This window comes from Melozone crissalis, unplaced genomic scaffold (genome assembly GCF_028551555.1).
Source record: "Melozone crissalis strain CALT ecotype California unplaced genomic scaffold, PUWL_Pcris_2 ptg000244c_1, whole genome shotgun sequence".
Classification (NCBI taxonomy): domain Eukaryota; kingdom Metazoa; phylum Chordata; class Aves; order Passeriformes; family Passerellidae; genus Melozone; species Melozone crissalis.
In genome coordinates, this window is record NW_026536003.1 from 1,126,782 (window position 1) to 1,146,407 (window position 19,626).

The following is a 19,626-nucleotide window of genomic DNA, read 5'->3' on the forward strand; positions in this document are numbered from 1 at the left end:
ATGGGGCGAGGGGCGGCAGCTGGGGCCCTACTGGTGGCACTGGTGATGCTGGGAGCCCCCCCGGCTGCCGGCGCGGAGCTCTCGGGTGAGCGGGGGGGCGGGAGGCGCTGGGACAGGGGGGAGAAGGGGGAAAAGGGGGCGAAGGGGGGAGCCCAGAATGGAGGGGGAGGAGAAGGGGACCGCCAAAGGAGAGCGGGAGGGACTGAGGTGTGGGGGGAGGAGAGGGAGCGGTGGGAGAGGGTGGGGAAGGGGGCAAAAGCGGAGGTGGGACATCATATCTGAGCGGGAGGGGCCTGGGGATTGGGGAATTTGTGGGAAAATGGGGAAATGGGACCCCAAAAGTGATTTGGGGAGCGGCCGGAGGTCGGAGCGGAGAGGATGTGGAAGGGGAAATGGGGGAAGGGCGGCAAAGAGGAAGCGGCAGCGCGGGCAGGAGGGTCCCATGGCGGCCGTGGGGCACAGGGGATGCGGAGTGGGGATCCGGGGTGGGCCCGGAGCTCTGGGGATGCTGGGAGAGGGTGGTGGGTTGGCACCCCCTGACCTGTGTCCTGCACACACAGGGGTGTTCCAAAGGATGACAAAGTCCGAGTGTTACTTCATTAACGGCACGGAGAAGGTGAGGTACGTCCAGAGATCCATCTACAACCGGGATCAGTTCATAATGTTCGACAGCGACGTCGGGCACTTTGTGGGGTTCACCCCCTATGGGGAGAAGTTGGCCAAGCGCTGGAACAGCAACGCGGTATTCATGGAGGACAGACGGACTGCGGTGGACTGGTTCTGCCGGTGCTGGTACAAGAATTTTACCCCGTTCATCACGGAGCGCCGAGGTGAGCGCGAGGGAGAGCGTGTCCCCTCGGGGCCTGCCCTGCCAGTGACCCTGGAGCCCCTCAAAATCTCCCTGGGCATCGGCCCAGGGCCCTCAGCCCTCCTTGTGCCGACCCCCGGGGTCTCCAGATCCTCCCAGTCCCTCCCAGTGCCCCCCCGCGCGTCCATTTTAGCGACCCGTAAATTTGACGCTTGGCAACCAATGAGATCGCATCCTGTTCATGACTCATCTGTTGCCAGGCGGACTCGCAGCACGGAGTGCCTCGCGCCGGACTCGGCCTCCCAGTGCCGCGCACTTCATTCCCAGTTCCTCCCAGTGCCACCAAGATCCCTCCCAGTGCCATTCCAGTCCCTCCAAGACCATGCCAAGTTCCTCCCCAGTCTCTCCCAGTCCATTCCCAGTCTCTTCCCAGTTCATTCACAGTTCACTCTTAGACCTCCAGCCTCTTTCCCAGTTCCCCCATTCCTTCCCATCTCTCTGTGTCACCCAACTCCCTCCCAGTCTCTCCCACTCCCTCCCAGCACATTCCCAATCCATCCGAGCCCATCCCCAGTCCCTCCCACCACATTGCCCAATCCATTCCCTGTCACTCCGAGTCCATTCCAGTCCATGCCCAGTCCCTCCCAATCCCTCAGCAGTCCTTCCCAGTCCATTCCCAGTCGCTCCCCAGCCCACCCCAGCCCTCCCCTCTCTCTCCCAGTGCCCCCCAGCTGATCCCACTGTGTCCCCGCTCTCTCTCCTCTCCCAGTGCCCCCCAGCGTGTCCATCTCGCTGGTGCCCCCCTTGAGCTCCCAGCCCGGCCCCGGCCGCCTGCTCTGTTCCGTGATGGATTTCTACCCTGCTGCCATCCAGGTCAGGTGGTTCCAGGGCCAGCAGGAGCTCTCGGAGCACGTGGTGGCCACTGACGTGGTCCCCAACGGGGACTGGACCCACCAGCTGCTGGTGCTGCTGGAAACGCCGCCCCGGCGCGGGCTCAGCTACAGCTGCCAGGTGGAGCACGTCAGCCTGGAGCAGCCCCTGAGGCGGCACTGGGGTACGGGGGAGCCCCTGGGGGCGCTGGCAGAGCCACTGGGCTGTGCTGGGAGCCACTGGGAGGGAGCTGGAGAGAGCCGGGCTGGAACTGGGAGAGGGGCTGGGGACTGGGCAAGGGCTGGGAAGGGGTTTGGGGGATGCTGCGGAGGGTGAGATGGAGTTGAAGGGGTCGTGGTGGGCACTGGGAGGGAGTTTGGGGGTGCTGGGTGTGACTGGGAGGGAGTTTGGGGGTGCTGGGTGTGACTGGGAGGGATCGCAGTGAGCACCGAGGGGCTGGAAGGAGATCGGCGATGGCAAAGCGGGGCTCGCCATGAGCTCGGTTGTGCTGGGCACAGCCTGGGAGGGCTCTGGCTGAGTCCTGCTGGGGCTGCCAAGAGACTGCGAGAGGCTTTGGGGGTCCTGGGGGCAACTGGGAGGGGGCTGTGGGATGCTGAGAGGGACGGGAGGGGCTTTGGTGGCTCCTGGGCAGGACAAAAAGGGATCGGGGGGAGGTTTCAGGGGGTCCTGGCTGCGCTGGGGGCCACAGGGAGGGCGCTGGGAGGGGCTCGGGGTGTCGGTGAGAGGTTTTGAGGGTGCTGAGCCCTGCAGACCCCCCAGAGATGCCGCCGGACGCCGCCCGCAGCAAGATATTGATGGGGATTGCGGGCTTCGTCTTAGGCTTCGTCTTCCTGGCGCTGGGGCTCGGCTTCTCCCTGCTCAAGAAGGTCAGGGCGGGTGCCGGGGGTGGCGTCCCCGCCGTGGCGGAGCGTGTGCGCTCCCGCCGGGGCCCCCAGCCCGGTGTCACCCCCTTTTCTCTGCCCACAGAGCTCCTGAGGCGGCGGCGGCCGCAGCCCCTCCCCGTGGGCTCGGGCCCGGCCGGGACTCCCCGCTCCGTCCCCGCTCCGCTGATTCTGGGGGGGTCCCGTGTGCCCCCCAGCCCTGCTGGCGCTCCGCCCCCTCCCAGTGCCTGCTCCCAGTGCTCCCAATAAAGCTTCCCAGTTGAGCCCGGAGCCGTTTATTGGGGGGCGATGGGGAGGGGTTTGGGGGGGGGCGATGGGACGGATTTGGGCAAATGGACGGGGACAAAGGGTGGGGGCTGGCCCCGGGGGGAGCGGGAGGAGGAGGAGGAGGAGGAAGGGGCGGGGGACGTGAGAGAGGAGAGGGGAAGGAGGCGGATGAGGAACGAGGAGGAGCGGAAGGAGCGATTGAACCGGGCAAGGACAGGCGGGAGGAAGGGGGGGGACATATGAGGACAGGACCAGAAACAAGAAAAGTAGCGGGGATGCTCCGGCCTTCATCATGGTGTCTGCAGGGGGGGCGAGGAAGATGCGGAGCCCCCAGCCAGTTGTGTTCTCAAGCCGGGGGCCTTTCACCCTGGGGGCCGCCCGGGGTTATCCAGCGTGGATCCTCCCACGGGAGGTGGAGCTGGATCGGTGCACGGAGCTCCAACGGACAACCGCGTGTCCTTGTTCTGGAAGGAATGGTGGAAGGGGATGATTCTGATTCTGTCCTCACTGACAAGTGACCTGGAAACAAAACTCCACTCCAGGCTTTTCCATGGGGGAATTGAGCTCTGCACTTTCATCTCCATGCCATTGCTTTCCTCTTCCAGCTTCCTTGTTGATGGAGATCTCTGGCTGGTGATGGAATACATGGATGGAGGAACTTTGCAGGACGTTGTCAGACAGACACGCATGGCTGAAGGAGAGATAGCAGCTGTCAGTCGGGAGGTGAGGGATCCTGCTTGTCACTCCATGGCTGGGACACGACGGTCCTTCCAAACAGGGCGTGAGAACAGGAGTGGCTCCATGCTCAGGGCTTTGTTTCTGTGTTGTTTTTGTGAGCTGGAGAAGAAAGAGCCTCTGCAGTGAACGGCCTGCCAGCATCACTGCACTTCTACTCTGTTCTTGTTCTCTCTCCTGCGGTTGTGGTACTCTCTGTCTGATTTGGATTTGATTTGCTGTTCTCAGCTTTGCCTTGAACCGTTTGCCTGGAGCTTGTGTGCACTGCACTCCTGGCCTGTCACAGCAAAGCTGCTGCTGGCAGAATTCTGAACTGTCCTTTCTTGTGTGATATATTCCGGCCATTGGTTTTTGCCGTTGTGTTTCTTGTTGTTATGTTTGCCCAATTATCCCATCATAAAAAAAACCAAACAATGTTTGAGATAGCTGCAATTTTAATTGAATAGTTTAGAAAATATATATCGACAATATAATTTGATTAAAAATAAGGGATAATTTGGTTCAAATAATAGCGCATAAGCAAAAGATAACCGCAGGGTACAGAGCGCAGGGCTCTTGGACCCTTGCCACCTCACGTATGGGCTTGCCAAGTGAAGATTCCCCCCTTATATGCCATGTGTCAATGCCATCTCCTCCCATTTTCGATTCATCACATTTTTACCTCTGCCCTCATCACCACCTTTACCGCGCATGCGCCACCACTCGATTTGGTGGTCACACAAGTCTTTGCGGGTTGTTTTGGATGAAGACCTCTCCTCTTCCTCTTTGTCCTTTAATTCACCTTTGGGTTACACATGCGCACCAAGCCAGGATAATGTAAGCCAAAACTAAGATATTACTACATTTTAGCATCAAAGCAATAAATCTCTTATAGCGGGCATTTTCCTGGGACCCAACCAGATTTTCCCTTCTCTCTGTTAATTTTTAGTAACTGTTCTCTCTTGCTTTTTCCTCCTATCCTTGAACATCTGCCAGGAGAGGGGGTGGAGCCCCTCCTCTCCCTATCTTCTTTGGCATGACAACTTTTATCTGTTTTCTTATTTCCAAATATTAATTACTGTATCAATATTGATGACTGTTTCAATTTTATCAGCATGAATCACACCTATTTACCACATTGTTCTCTCTCAGTGTCTGCAGGGCCTGGATTTCCTCCATTCCAAGCGGGTGATCCACAGGGATCTGAAGAGCTCCAACATCCTCCTGGGCACGGACGGCTCTGTCAGGGAATCAGTAAAAGCCACTGCATGAAAGCTGAGGGTTTCTTGAAGGGTGCACTTCCATCTTTCCTCGGCTACAGCCCTGAGGGCTTTTCCAGCTGACTTCACTACTGCACTCTCAGACTGAGAGTGGGGAATCTTGGTGCTTGGTTTCCTCATTCCAGCTGCCTTTGACGGGGTTTGTTTCTGTCCTCAGCTGATTTTGGCCTCTGCGCTCAGCTCAGCCCTGAGCAGGACCAGCGCAGCTCCATGGTGGGCACTGCTCACTGGATGGCCCCAGAAGTTGTGACCAGATCTCCTTATGGCCCCAAGGTGGACATCTGGGCCTTTGGCACTGTGACCATCGAGATGGTGGAAGGAGAACCTCCTTACTTCAGGGAAACGGCGGCCATGGTAAGAGGCAAATTCTGCAGTGTCTGCAGAGGCCTGTGAGCACAGGGGGACCCCGCAGTGGGAGCAGCAGCTGGAGGTTTCTGCACATGGGAAGGGAATTCCCAGAGGACTCCAGCCTCACCACAGAAGAATATTCTTCAGTCTCCAGCAACAATTTGCTTTGGGATTTATGTTGTTGCAGCTCATCTGGCTGTGAGGATGAGCTGGAAATGTGAAGTAAGTGGATCAGCTCTAATGTTATCTTGCAAGAAAACCCCAAACCACCCCCAAATCCCAGCCCCAAACACAACAAGATTTCTGCAGGAACTTCTAAAAGACATTTTGCAAGATGATCTCCCCCCTGATTCTTCTCACTGGGAAACTTCTCTAAAACCTGAAGATGATTGTTTAACATCCTCATAGTCTAACGTGTTTCTTACCTAGTCCAAGCTACTTTCTCTGTGTCACCAAGCCTGAGCTTTCAGCAACACAAACCTCCTGTTTCTTGCCTGGCAGTTTCTGGGATGGGGCATCAGGAATGCATTTACTTGAGCGTCAGTGGCACTGCAGAGATGCACTAGATCTAAGAATCCTCTGAAATAACACAAGCAGACCACACTGACTCTGGAAAATGGCCTGTAAAGCTGGTGTCCACATTTGGAGAAGCAAAATGTGCTATTTCTGATGGTTCCTACTGACAGAGTCAGCCAATGAAACTGGCTCTCAAGGCGAGATCATTTGGATGTTGCAGTGGCTGTGGCAGCCCCAGGGTTTGGGTTTTTTGGTTGGCATAGCAAAATGAGCTCTGAGCAGCACCTGTGGCAGGAAGGAAAGTGCCCCTGGAGCTGGGGCTGAGGCCCCGGGGTGGATGTGAGCCCGTGTGGGTGTGAAGGGAGCTGGCAGAGCGCTGAGTTTGCTTTCCCTGCAGGCTCGCGCTCTGATCCGGCAGAACGGGACCCCGCAGCTGCAGGAGCCCCGGCGCCTGTCGGCTCTGCTGCGGGACTGCCTCGAGTGCAGCCTGGAGCCGGACGAGGAGCGGCGCTGGGCTGCCCAGGAGCTGCTGCAGCTGAGGGCCAGGGGCTGCAGGGGAAGCAGCAGCGCCAGGGAGGGGTTTTCTTGTGGGGCCCCCTCCGACAGTCTCCAGTCTGGCTGCGTTCCACACGCAGAGCAAGCAGAATCCTCGCCTGCTGTGGCTTGGCAGCTCCTTTGGAGCTCATCTGGGCCTGGTGCCCCACAGCGAGCAGGGACATCTTCAAGCAGCTCAGGGGGCCCAGAGCCCTGCCTGACCCGAGCTTGGATGTTTCCAGGGAGGAGGCACCTCCCACATCTCTGGGCACCTTCTGTCAGTGTTTCCCCACTCTGCTGGTTAAAAAATTCTCCAGGGGAGAGAGAGCGAGAGAGCCGGCATCTGAATTTGATAGTGGGCAGCCCAGGAGGAGAAGGGGAGGTGCAGCGAGAAGGTGCCCGGCAGGGCAGCGTGGGAGTTCCGGAGCTCCAGACAGGCATGAGACTGAAATTTTTAACCCTTTTCTTGCATGATAGAAACCTTGCAAATGCTGATCGTCCTGGAGCTGAATGAGAAGAGAGATAAGAGATGAGATAAGAGGGGATGGCCACGAGGGAAGTGCAGAAGACTCTTGAGTGGGAGGAGAGATGACGGAGTGGCCTTTTGGCTGGACTTTTCTTGTGTGGCCATAGATGGAACCATTTTTTTTTCCTGTGACACAGAGACTGCATTTAGAGGGAGGGAGTGCCTCAGAACCAGGAGGGTTCAGTGTGGGTACCCCTCGGCCCCAGGGGATGCAAAAAATTTGGGGGGGACAGATGTCCCCAAGGAGAGACTCTGTCTTTTTTGGAGTGAGACAAGGCATCCTTGAAAGACAACCCTAGAAGCAGCTCTGGTCCATGCACAGTGGTGAGAGCACTGGGCATGGAAGGAAGGTGTCACGATGGCAAAGGATTTTCCGGGCGGTGCTGAGTGACATGGAAACACACGAGGTTTCAGCGTGTTTCCAGGGGAAGCCTATGGTGCAAGAAGGACTCCTCTCCTCTTGGTGAACTGAAGATTGAGTATTCTAAAGGGTGGTGCCGGACTGAGAGTTGGTGATTTGGGGGGAATATATTGCATTGGGAAGTTTGCTGGGTGGGAGGAGGAAAATGCTTTTGTAAAGTTTTCGTTTTCCTTGTGTTTTTTTTTTTCTTTTCTTGTAGCTTACTTAATAAAGTTTTCTTTATTTCTAAGCAGGAGCCTGCTTTGCTTATTCCTGGTGACATCTCACAGCAGACACCAGGGAGAGGGTATTCTCATGGGGGCACTGGCATTGTGCCAGAGTCAAACCATGACACATGGGAAGGTTGAATGGGAAACCCACTTCTGTCCTGGCAGCACGGGTGCATCAGCTCAAGGAGGGAAACACTAACCAAGGGAGTTCCACTAAAGTGAAGGTACCTCTAGCATGTATGCCCAGGAAAGGGGGGCCCTGCCTGTAGCCAGGGAGAGGCACGGGAAAACCAGATCTTTTGGACGGTGTGGATCCAATGGCCGGGCACATCAGAACCACAAAAATACAATGTCTTAGTTGATACTGGTGCGCAGTGTACCCTGATACCATCAGGGCATGTGGGGGCAGAACCTGTTTCCATTGCCGGAGTGACAGAGGGATCCCAGCAATTGACCCTGTTGGGAGCTGAGGTGAGCCTGACTGGGAAGGAGTGGATCCTTCCCAGAAACATCCTGTTGTGACTGGCCCAGAGGCCCCGTGTATTCTGGGCATAGACTTCCTCCGGAATGGCTTTACAAAGACCCAAAGGGACTCAGGTGGGCTTTTGGCATAGCCGCTGTAGAGGCAGGGAACATGAAGCAGTTGAACACCTTGCCTGGACTATCAGAAAACCCATCTGCAGTAGGACTCCTGAGGGTAGAACAGCAACAGATACCAATTGTCACCTTGACAGTGCACCGCCGGCAGTATTGGATGAATTGGGATGCCGTGATCCCCATCCACAAAATGATCCATGAGCTGGAGTGCCAAGGGGTGGTCAGCCAAACCCACTCACCCTTCAACAGCCCCATCTGCAGCAAAGTGGTTTGCCACCATTGGCATTGCTAATGCATTTTTTTCAATTTCTCTGGCAGCAGAATGCAGGCCTCAGTTTGCTTTCACCTGAAGGGGTGTGCAGTACACCTGGGACCAACTGCCCCAGGGGTGGAAGCACAGTCCTACCATCTGCCATGGACTGATCCTGGCTGCACTGGAAAAGGGTGAAGCTCCAGAACAGCTGCAGTACATTGATGACATCATTGTGTGGGGGAACACGGTGATGGACGTATTTGAGAAAGGAGAGAAAATCATCCAGAATCATCCCCATTCCACACCTGCTGTGCACCGCCCACTTTTGTTTCTGTCCAGGCACCGCCCCTTTTCCACATCCCATTCATTGCCTGCCCCTTCCCACGCTCCTATTCCAGCCCCCCAGGCCTCTCATCTCCCCATCGGCCATCACTCACTGGGCTCTGCCCCATTTCCCACAGTCCCATTTCTAACTCTTTTCAATCCCTGCCCCCTCCCTGCTCCGTCGCTCCCCACTGGCCGCCCCGAGCAGTCCTCCCCCTCTATGGGCATGACTACAAGACCGATTGGCATTTATTGAATGGCTCCACGCAGGGTTTTGGAGCCAGCCTGGCCCTGGCAGGGCCCAGTGCAAGCTGGGGATTCGGGGGAGGCCAAGAGGTGTCCTGACACTCTGGGTGGGGCTCATGGATCAGGGTGGTCCCAGCACTTTGGGGGGACAGTGAATGGGGGGGCAGTGAAGGAGGGGTCCCAGTGCATGGGGGAGTAATGAGCCTTAATTGGTCTTATCCTGGCAAGCTATGACAGCTCCAGAGCTCAGCCCCCAAGGGGACTGAGTGCCAGAGGCCAGCTCGGTCAGAGCAAGGCCGCGGGTCAGCCCCTAGCAAGCAGGGGGATATTCAGCTCTTATAGTGATTAGCCAGCTCTTATGATTTCAGCTTTGCTTGCTAGGTAGCTTGCCCTTGGCTTGAGGCTCCAGCAGACGGTAGAGAGAGAGGAGAAGGAGAAGACGCCGGCTGTTCCACGAGTATGGCTTTATTGGAGGGGTTCGTGAAGGGTCTCAGCACTTCTTCTTCTAAGTTAGTAGGGGTACAGTATGCTACTTTTATAGCCTTGGTCCCGTTCCAATCTTGACCAATGGCAAAGGTTACAGGGACCATAAGTGACCAATAGTAGGGTTAACAAGGTATTGCCTTACATGGTTTTAGGGATAGGTTATAGGGCGGATGTCCCTGGAGTCAGAAAGTTTCTTTGCTGCTGTGTCAGCATTTCTATTATTCAGATTCTCCACGGGGCCCTGGCTAAAGCTGTGTGTCTCACCACAGGGGAGGCCCTGGTAAATTCAGGGGTGTCCCTGGTAATAATGGGGTGCAGCCATGATATTTTCTGAAAAATCCTTCCCTTAGGATTTTTTCTCCTGAGAAGCTGAGAGGCCTCAGAAACAAAATGTAAACAATGGTTATCTGCTGCTGTGGAATGCAACAGGCGGATCTGTGATTGGTGTCATGTGGTTGTTTCTAATTAATGGCCAATCACAGCCCAGCTGTCCGGACTGTCTTGGTCAGTCACAAGCCTTTGTTATTCATTCTTTTTGTATTCTTAGCTGGCCTTCTGATGAAATCCTTCCTTCTATTCTTTTAGTATAGTTTTAATATAATATATATAGCATAAAATAATAAGTCAAGCCTTCTGAAACACGGAGTCAGCATCCTCTGCTCTTCCCTCATCTGAAGACCCCTGCGAACACCATCACAATGCGGGGTCCCGGTGATAACAGGGTGGGGGCGACAGGACCCAGCCCCAAGGGACCATTATGATACCATTAAAAAGGCTCTACAGTGGACAAAAAACCTAGATAGATTATATTGTACTAACAAGTAGATACAAGGAATTATCAATAAATCAAGCACCATAGCAAAATAATTGTGATCAATTACCATGTGCAAAAGCCAGTACAGAAATGCAAAAGCCAATTATTTTATTGCCATTTATAACACAGTTCTGCTGCAGCCACAGTGGAAAGCTGCCTCTGCTGCAAGGCACTGAGGGGGTTCATTCACCCCCTGACCTGCCACCATGTCCCTGCGTGTCCCTGAGTGCCTCCAGAGTGTCCCCAGAGTGTCCCCAGTGACATCACCCCAGGAATTCCCACCAAGAATATCAATGAAAATCTGCAGAAAATTCCCCAGTTTTGTCCCAAATCCTGTGTGGAGAGGAGGGAGGGCACAGATGGCATAAGCGATGTCCCCAGTGATGTCACCACCCCCAATGACATCACAGTGGTGACATCCCTGTCCCTGCAGCAGTTTTGGGATGTCCTCCATGGCTTTTTGGCATTGCTCGGCCACCGTGCTGCTGCTGGGGCCACCATAGGGACTGAAGAGGAGGTTGTGGATGTCCCCAAGTGTCCCCAGCAGGTGATGCATGAACAGGCGAGTGCTGGCCTCCCACAGCTGCTCAGCCTCAGCCATGGGGGCCTCCAAGGCCTCGGGGACATTGTGGGATGCCTCCTTTGTCCCCTCCAGGGCAGCGTCAATGTCCCCGAGCAGGTGCCACATTTTCCAGGGGTACCCTGTGGCTTTGTCACATGCGGTCACCAAGCGCTCCAGTGGACCCAGGGCCACACCCGCCCACTGTCCCCTCCTGGTGGCTGCCCTTGCCTGGCTGGCGGCCAATATGGCCTCTCTCATGGCCTTCGGGGCTGCCACCACCTCATGGTGGCCACTGCCACATGGGCCTTGTGTGCAGCCACTGCCAAGGCCAAGTCCTTCATGGCCAGAAACACTGGAGGCCGCTGGGCCATGGCCATCAGAATGTGCATTGACATCCCCGGGCGGGTGGCCTTGTCCCACAGGTCCCCAGCCTGGGCAGTGGTGGTGGCTGCAGCACCGGCCTCAGCAGTATCCATGTCCCTGCAGGTGTCACAGAGATCAGCGGCCTCCCTGGCCAGCTGGACCCAGCTGTCCATGAGCATGGCCACCAAGTCCCTCCAGACACTGGCCCAGAAGATCTGTGGGTTGATGTTGGAGAACTTGAGGACTCTCAGGGACCAGGCCAGAGTGAGGACATTGAATCTGCCCAGGGAGTTGACATCGCCATGGTCCAGGGTCTAACAGAGGTGCCAGGTGAAGTTCCTCAGGGCTGCGTGCAGGGACTTTGGGTACACACGCCGCCACACGCACTTGTATGGCCTGGTCACTGTGGCCACCACCTTGCCCAGGGTAGCCACCGCAGCCACCAGTGGCTCTAGCAGCTGGGGAGAGGAAAGAGGAGGTGTCAGGGACCCCGTGGCACTTGTGGCCACCTGTGGTGGGCCCCTGTGCCCTCCCAGGGTCCCCTTTGTCCCCTCCTTGGAGGGCTCTACTGTCCCTTCTATCCCTTTGTCACCTCCTCGTCCCCTCTGCCAACCCCCCTGACAGGCCACTCATCCTCTCTGCCGTCTTCCTGCCACCCTTGGTCCCTTTTGCCACCTCCCTGCCACCCTCGGTCCCTTCTGCTGCCTCCCTGCCACCCTCGGTTCCCTCCACTCCTCTGCCACCTGCCCCCATCCTGCCACACGCTCCTGTGCCCTTTGTGACCCTCTGTCCCCCCTGCCCCCTCCCCCCACCCCCTGTGCCCACTCTGCCACCTCCTTGCCGGGATTGTCGCACCTTGCAGGGGTCCATGGCCGCTGGGGACACGCTGGGGACACTTTGGGGACACTCCAGGGGTCGAACACGGCCAGGGTGGTGCTGGCTGAGTCCAGCAACACTGCAGGGACATGGGGACACTGGACAGGTGGCACCAGGGACACAGCATTGCCACCAGTTCCAGCCCAGCGCTGCTGGTTCTGTCCCTCTGTCACCATAGACTTGACCTCACCAGAAAACCTTTTTCATAGGGGCCATTGATCAGCCGTTCCAAAACCACATGCTGGACATATGTCAACTCCCAAGGTGGACTGAAGACCCTGCATGGGTTGACCAATGGCCCTTATGAAAAGAATGTCTGCTAAATTTAAAACATCTTGGAAGAACAATTGGCCTTAGGCCATATCTGTCCATCTTCTAGCCCCTAGAACACCAATATTCTGTATACCTAAGCGAAATGGCAAGTGGTGAGCTATTATTGGGCAGTAAATGCACTTATTGAAGCTATGGGTGCTCTTCCATCACCTACAACAATGCCATCCAATGGCCCTTAGTAATGTTAGACCTAAAGATTGTTATTTCACCATATCTTTACACCCTGATGATGCACCTCTGTTTGCCTTTTCTGTGCCTACCTCCAAGCACGCAGAACCTCAGCCTTTGAGACTTTGTGTTAAAGTCACCCTCACTTTAAATGAATTACAGAAACTGCTGAGTTCTTTGCATCCTATTTTGGGTACATCCACAGAACTTTCACATCCTTTGTTTGGCTTAGAGGAAACCCCCACCTGCATTCGCTTTGACAGCTTATCCCAGAAGCTAGAAGTGCCCTTGCACACTGTGCTCAAGCAATAGAAAACCAGCAGAATTGGAGAGGAGATCCTGATAAATCTGTGTACCTTGCCATAATTGCTAAAAAATTTCAACATTTTGCTGTTCTGTTTTGATTGTTTGCTAATGATAAAGATCGTTTGCATGTGTTAGAATGGTTATTCTTACCTCACATTGCAACAAAACCTGTGTGGACTGTTAATGATATGTTCTCTTATTTAGTTATGAAAGGTAGAAACAGATTGCAAACTCTCAATGGCCAGGATCATCATGCCATCAACGTACTTGCAAGTAAAGACAATTTGGCATGGTTGCTTTTAGAAGACTTTGACAGCAACTAACTTCCAAATTGTGCTTGCAGGTTTTTCTGGACAATTATCTATCCATTATCCCTCACATCGTTTATGGACAGAGATGGGTAACCTCCCCCTGCACTCAAAGCATCATTGCAGCTTGACCCCTGTCAACAGACCAACTGTTTTTACAGATGCATCCAGCAAAACCAACAAAGGTGCAGGGATTTGGCATGAAGGTGACTCTTTCCAGTGGCATAAAAGGGTATTAATGTTAAAGAATGCCTTGGTGCACATTTTAGAATTGGCTGCTATCCGCTATGCCCTTCAGTGATTTTCCCAGGAACCACTTAACACCATAACTGATTCTTCGTATGCTGCCAATGTTGTATTCCATTGACAATTTTCCTATTTAATGCATGTTAATAACTATCTTTTGTTTACAGAGTTAAGAACATTGTGGACTTTAATTAACAGCCAGCTGCATCATTTTCATGTGTTGCATGTTCGCTCCCACACAGGTTCACCTGGCTCTATTGCAGAAGGTAATAACTATGCAGATGTCATTGTCATGACAGGTGTGGTACCAAATATTGATAAGCTCTCATGAGCTCTTAGAGGACTTATCACAGCTGAGATAGCCCAGCTACTTCAAATGGCATAAAATTAGCAGGATGACTTCTGAGGTAGTGTTGGAAACAGGAAAGATTTAATAAAAGGCAAATAACAAAGCTCTTTGCAGATAAAACCTGAGCCAGGGGCAAGAGGTTCTTGCTCCTGCTAAAAACACCCCACAAAAACAATGATTTCTTTTGTTCTCTTCTTTTTCTAGTGAATTACTTAGGCGGGACTTTTTGGCTTCTGCCCAATTGGGTAGCCTTAGGTTTGAGATGAAGTCCCAAAGGTCCTGTGAAGTGTCTTTTTACCAAATTGAGGAGAGAAACTTCTGGGTTTTTCCTTTTTAAGGACATAAAGGAAAATTTGGTCACTGTTTCAATAGGGGGAACATTCCTACAAAATACTTTTGCACAGGCCAAGCTATGTCACAACTTTTTACACTAGAATGCTTATTCTCTTCACAAGCAATTTCAAATAACTTCCTCACAAGCCCATGATATCCTATTGTCTTGTCCCTCCTGTCATGAGGTTGATCCTGCTCCTTTAGCAGAAGGCACTGAGCCCTGAGGTTTAACTCCTAACTCCATTTGCAAATTGATGTCACCCCTATCCCAGAGTTTGGTTGCTTAAAATATGTTCACGTTTCCATTGACACCTATTCTCATTTTCTAAAAGCAACTTCTTACACCAGAGAGAAGGCTTGTGATGCTCACCTGTTTTGCCACTCTGGGCCTTCCTGACACTGTCAAACTGGACCATGGACCTGCCTACACCTCAGAGAGATGTCGGAGGAAGGAGACCCAGACACCAATTGGTTCATCCAAGTCCAATTTATTGATCGAATACGACGGGTTAAATACAGTTCTTAATAAGCTTCATACATATTGCAAAAGTTGAGCTCAGGATTGGTTAGTTACATATCAGCAACTACACCTACTTCTACATTCTTTTGCTTATTCTTTTGTTACATTCTGCAGATATTCAGGACTAATCTCACCTCCCTTTCCTCATGTTGCAGCAAGGTCATCCGGCATTCTTGCCTGTCAGCAGTCACTGAATCAGAGACTGCTGTCCTCCCTTTCGAGCTTAACCAGCAGAATTATGTCAGGATGGCCTTTCCAACTTAACCATTTATTAACAATATTCTCCACATTTCCCCCGTTTTCTTCTTGAGCAAGGAGATCAGTGTGCCAAGTTTTTGCTATCATACGGCCAACCATGTTTTGAATACAAGTAAAAATACAAGGCAAAATAAGCAAAAACAGTAAAACTACACCCAGTAGTCCTATAGCATAGATCACAAGGTTTCTCAGCCATGGACCAAGTCCTAAGTTTTTAAGCCACTCATCAATTCCTAAACCTTCTTCTTCCTTGAGATTGTGAAGTCCTTGTTGTAATTCTTTTATCTTAGCGTGAATAGACACCGAATGATCAGACAAATTCATGCAACACATTCCCTCAAACTCTTCACATCCATGTCCTTGTGCTAAGAGAAAAAAATCTACAGCAGCTCTATTTTGCAAAACTCCATGGTTAACACTTTGTACATCTGCAGTTAACATGTCCAGAATTTGGGATGTCTTATTTAGCTCATTTCTTGCCCAGCACCCTAATTGCTTTGCTAAATTCATAGCCTTATTGGCAGATCTTCCTGGCAATATAGTGGAAACTACTACTTGCCTGAATGTACCCCAGAACTGTGGATCTCCTATCTGGCTGCAGTCTAAGTCATGTATGCTGCGCCTATTTCTGTTTGAATTTTGACTCAACCGCATTAGCAAGGATACATTAGGATGAAACAATGATAATTTTCCCAAATAACAGGGTCCACCTTGTGGTTTAGCTGGTACACCATTCCATGCTCTATCTCCACAGATCAAAAATATTCCTGTGGGTAATTTCATTGGTGCCGTGATGTTTGTGCCGTTACATTGACTGTAATGCTGTGGAGAAAATTCACTCAAATTCAGGGATGAATCTAAGGTGGCCCATGTGTCTTTAGGTTGATTTAAATTTTGAGCATCTAAGGGTTTGAAACTGAACCATCCTCCAGCTGTAGTGTTAGGCATACTGGCATTTGCACTTCCAAAAAGATCCAATTCTTCAGGAGGAGAATGCAAAGAAGTGTTAAGTGATTGGATTAGTAAGCATTGGCGATAGCCATCACTCTGACCTGCAGTATACCCTTGTTGCACTGGCAATGTGATGTTTGACATGTTAGACATACATAAGGTTTGATTATTTATCAAACCGCAAAATTCTCCAGGAGACCACACTGGAAGTCCCACCAGGCATGTTCGAAATGGATTAGTAACTCCTCCAAGACTAAGACAAAGCGATGATTGATTAATTTGATTAGCAAATGTTACCCATAGATTTTCTCTTGGCTGACTGAAACGTGTTATCCCTATTGCTTCACTTGCTACAGCATTGAGCAGTACAATAAGAACAAGCTTCATTTTTCTCCCTTTCTTTTCTGTCTATTATCTGGCTTGTTAGAACGGTTAATGTAGACCTAAGTTAGTTTTTGAATACACTGGTCTAATTCCAAATCAGCATCCTTGCTTACAGGTACAACGTGTGGTAGATTTAAAGGCAAATCAGCTTTACAGCGAGCTGCTATGATGCGTGAGGCACTAGTAATTTCAGACTCTCTAAGTACTTGCTGCAACTTCCATCTAATATATGCTATAGCCACTTGTTCTGCACTTTCAAAAAGCTCTAATCCTGCCCTTCCTGGCAGGCCAGTACTTTGCTCAAGAGCTCTAACCCAGACGAAATCTTGAATCCACTTCCCAAAACAAGGTCTACACCATAAATTTGCTATTGTCTTTTGTGAGTACCAATAAACCTTATTACAACCCGCACAATGCAAAGCTATCCATGCATAGCACTTATCAGCATCCCTTTTGCAAACATAACAAGGAAGTGAATGTAAGTAAGGACCAGTATAAAAGTCTGTCTCTTCGACCCAAAGCAACCAGTTTAATGGTGGTGTTTGCACAGCCTCTTCACCTTTCTTACTATATAAGGCTAATAGTTCAAGCTCTTTCTTTAGCGCAAGGCGTATTTTATTTTGTAATCGTTGTTTGTATCGTTCGTTGTCTTCATCAACTATACCCTCCTGAGGGTTCCATAAATATAAAAGTGTTCTATTCATAGAAATTAATTAGCCTTATTTAGAAGAGGTCGTTCCCTTTCTAGCCTTCTTTTTCTTATCAGTTTTCAGTTTTGCCGCTCCTAATTTCACTGGTCCTGTCACTTGCAAACTCAATTTTTGCAATTTTTCAATGCAATGATCTAATGCTCTTTCAGGATTCCCCCTGAAGGGCCCTACAATAGAATGTTGTGTTAAAGGTACTAATTTTCTACACCTTACAGAAACTATACGTGATTTACTTTGAACCTTAATTCTACTCACAACACATTGTACTTCCCGTCGATAATAAGCAAGAATTTTTTGTTCAGGGGACTCGTAAAGATTCAAAGCTACGTATGCATTTTGCCCCGTCTGCCTCCTTAATTCATCTTGCCAGTTTTTACCCCACGTGTGCTTGTGTTCACAAGTGTGACACCATAAATCCCATAATAATGATTGTTCTATCCAAAAAGTATTATCACAACCCCCGCAGCGTAGGGCTATCCAGGCAGCACAATGTGGATCATAACAGTCAAGGCAAGGTGCTTTTGCTGGATTTGTTAAATGAAAAGTTGATAATGAGTCAATAAAACCAATCAACTCCTGGGCCGTCCGATAGTGACGTGTCAGTGCTCTGTCCAACACTTCCGAGTGTCCCTTCAACTGTAGCAGTAGCGGTTGTAGAACTAGAGGCAGTTTCTTCCTCAGTTGCTCCTTGTCCTCCTCCGTGAGGCGGTCCACCAGAGGCTGCATCAAAAACAGGTTTAGTCCACTTAGCAGGCACCCACAAAGGTCCTGTAGGTGAGGAAACACAAAGATACCCCCGACCCCAATATAATACTTTTGCAGGTTTTTCCCATAATCCTGTACTCGGGTTCTTATACTTAACCCAGACCTCTGTCTCCTCAGTATTTTTCTGACCTGACCTCAGATGATGTTTAATCGCAGGAGGGGTATCATCTTCCCCAAAAATACATAAATGGTTGATCACATACAGAACCTTAGCCAGGCATGATTGTGGGTCTGTTAAATCTTGATGCTTCTCAATATACCGCTTAAGGGTGCCATTTGCTCTTTCTACTATTGCCTGTCCAGTAGAAGAGTGTGGAATACCTGTCACATGCTTAATGGACCACCGATTTAAGAATTTCTGGACCCTAGCACATACATAAGCTCGACCATTATCCGTTTTGATACTCTTTGGAACTCCCATAACAGCAAAGCAACTTAACAGGTGCCTAATAACATGTGTAGCTTTCTGTCCTGCCTGAGCCGTAGCCCATATGTAGTGACTATATGTATCTATAGTGACATGCACGTACTTAACTTTACCAAATCTAGGTACTTGTGTAACATCCATTTGCCATTTCTCATTTATTTCTAAACCTCGAGGATTAACTCCCATGCCTAAACCTATTCCCCCATTATGATAACTACATGTTGGACATGCTCTAACAATGGCCTTAGCTTCTGACAAACTCAGCTCAAAGTGTTTTGCTAATCCTTTTGCATTTTGATGATATCTACTATGTGCTTCTCTGGCCAATGTATGCTTATCAATAGGACAAGAGTTATCAATGGGTAAGGTAACCAATTTGTCTGCACGTTCATTTCCTTCTCCTAAACCTTCAGACCATTTATGACTCCTAATATGAATCACAGAATACGCTGCATTTCTCTCTCGTAAAGCTTTCCTCAATTGTATCAATAACTCATACAATCGTTTATTATTCACTTCCTTAATTGCTGCTTCCTCTATTCGTCTGGCTACTCCTGCAACATACATAGAGCCTGTGACCACATTTAAAGGCTCCTGTAAATTAGACACTGCCCATACTACTGCTAACAATTCCAAGGTTTGTAAGCTATCTGCAGGATCTGCTGTAAGGAGTTGATGCTTCCATTGTCCTTTTTCTTGCCAGGTGACAGCAGCACGCCTTGATTTCTTTCCTGCATCTGTAAAGGCTGTAATAGCTCCTTCTATAGGGCGTTCTTCTCTCAATGGTCGAGTAATCCACTTCCATTCTGTCATCCATTGCAAAACTTTAGGCACTAATTTACTGGTTTCTACTTTAGCAGATGATGCTAATAATGCTTCCTGCAAATTCTTTGAATTAATCAAGTACGAGTCCAAAGTCTCTTTCTCCATAGGTAATCTAATGGTAGCAGGTTCTCGACCATCCACTTCAATAATTCTGAGACACCCTTTTTTGACTAACACAGCCAATTGTTCAATTTTCGAGAATATTGTTTTCTTATGTTGTAATGGTGGTGATAACCATTCTAAAACTTGTATCTCCCCCGTTTTCTCCTGTTGTTGAGAGAGAGCACCAAGCAAATGGCAAGGACTATTCCAGATAGTAAGGTCAATAGGGCAGTCGAGTTGTCGACATACCCTTGTTGTACACAGTTACTAATTTGCTGCAAGGTAAGATGGTGCTCCTTTGTCAGATGTACAGGAGTAGTAGGATCAATACCCTTTAACAAAGGTCGTAGGGTTTCTAACAAATTATTTGGTATTCCCACAATAGGTTTTAACCACTGTAAGTCTCCCAACAATTTCTGTGCATCATGCAAAGTCTTAATATCCAATTGTAATTCCAATTTCTGTGGTATTACTTTTTGATCTGTTAAAGTCCACCCCAAGTATTTCCATGGCTTTGTAGTTTGAATTTTTTCTGTAGCAATAACAAGTGAATATGCTGCAAGAGTGTCCCTAATGGTGTTAATCTGCAAAGAGGAAAATGGTTGTTGCTGTGCAAACAAAATATCATCCATGTAATGATACATTATAGTTGCTGGCCATTTGCAACGTAATGGCTGTAATGCAGCATCAACATAAAGCTGACATAATGTGGGCGAGTTGCGCAT

General features: G+C 50.5%; 1 protein-coding gene across 1 annotated transcript; it reads left to right on the top strand.

Annotated features, from left to right (window-relative positions):
- LOC128949498 (class II histocompatibility antigen, B-L beta chain-like) lies at positions 1-2,559 on the top strand (the record flags this gene model as incomplete). The annotated part of the gene is made up of 4 exons (XM_054294352.1): positions 1-85; positions 561-830; positions 1,578-1,862; positions 2,459-2,559. Coding segments are annotated over exons 1-4 (741 nt in total), but the record flags the coding sequence as incomplete, so codon positions are not given.
- Between the last annotated feature and the right edge of the window lie 17,067 nt (positions 2,560-19,626).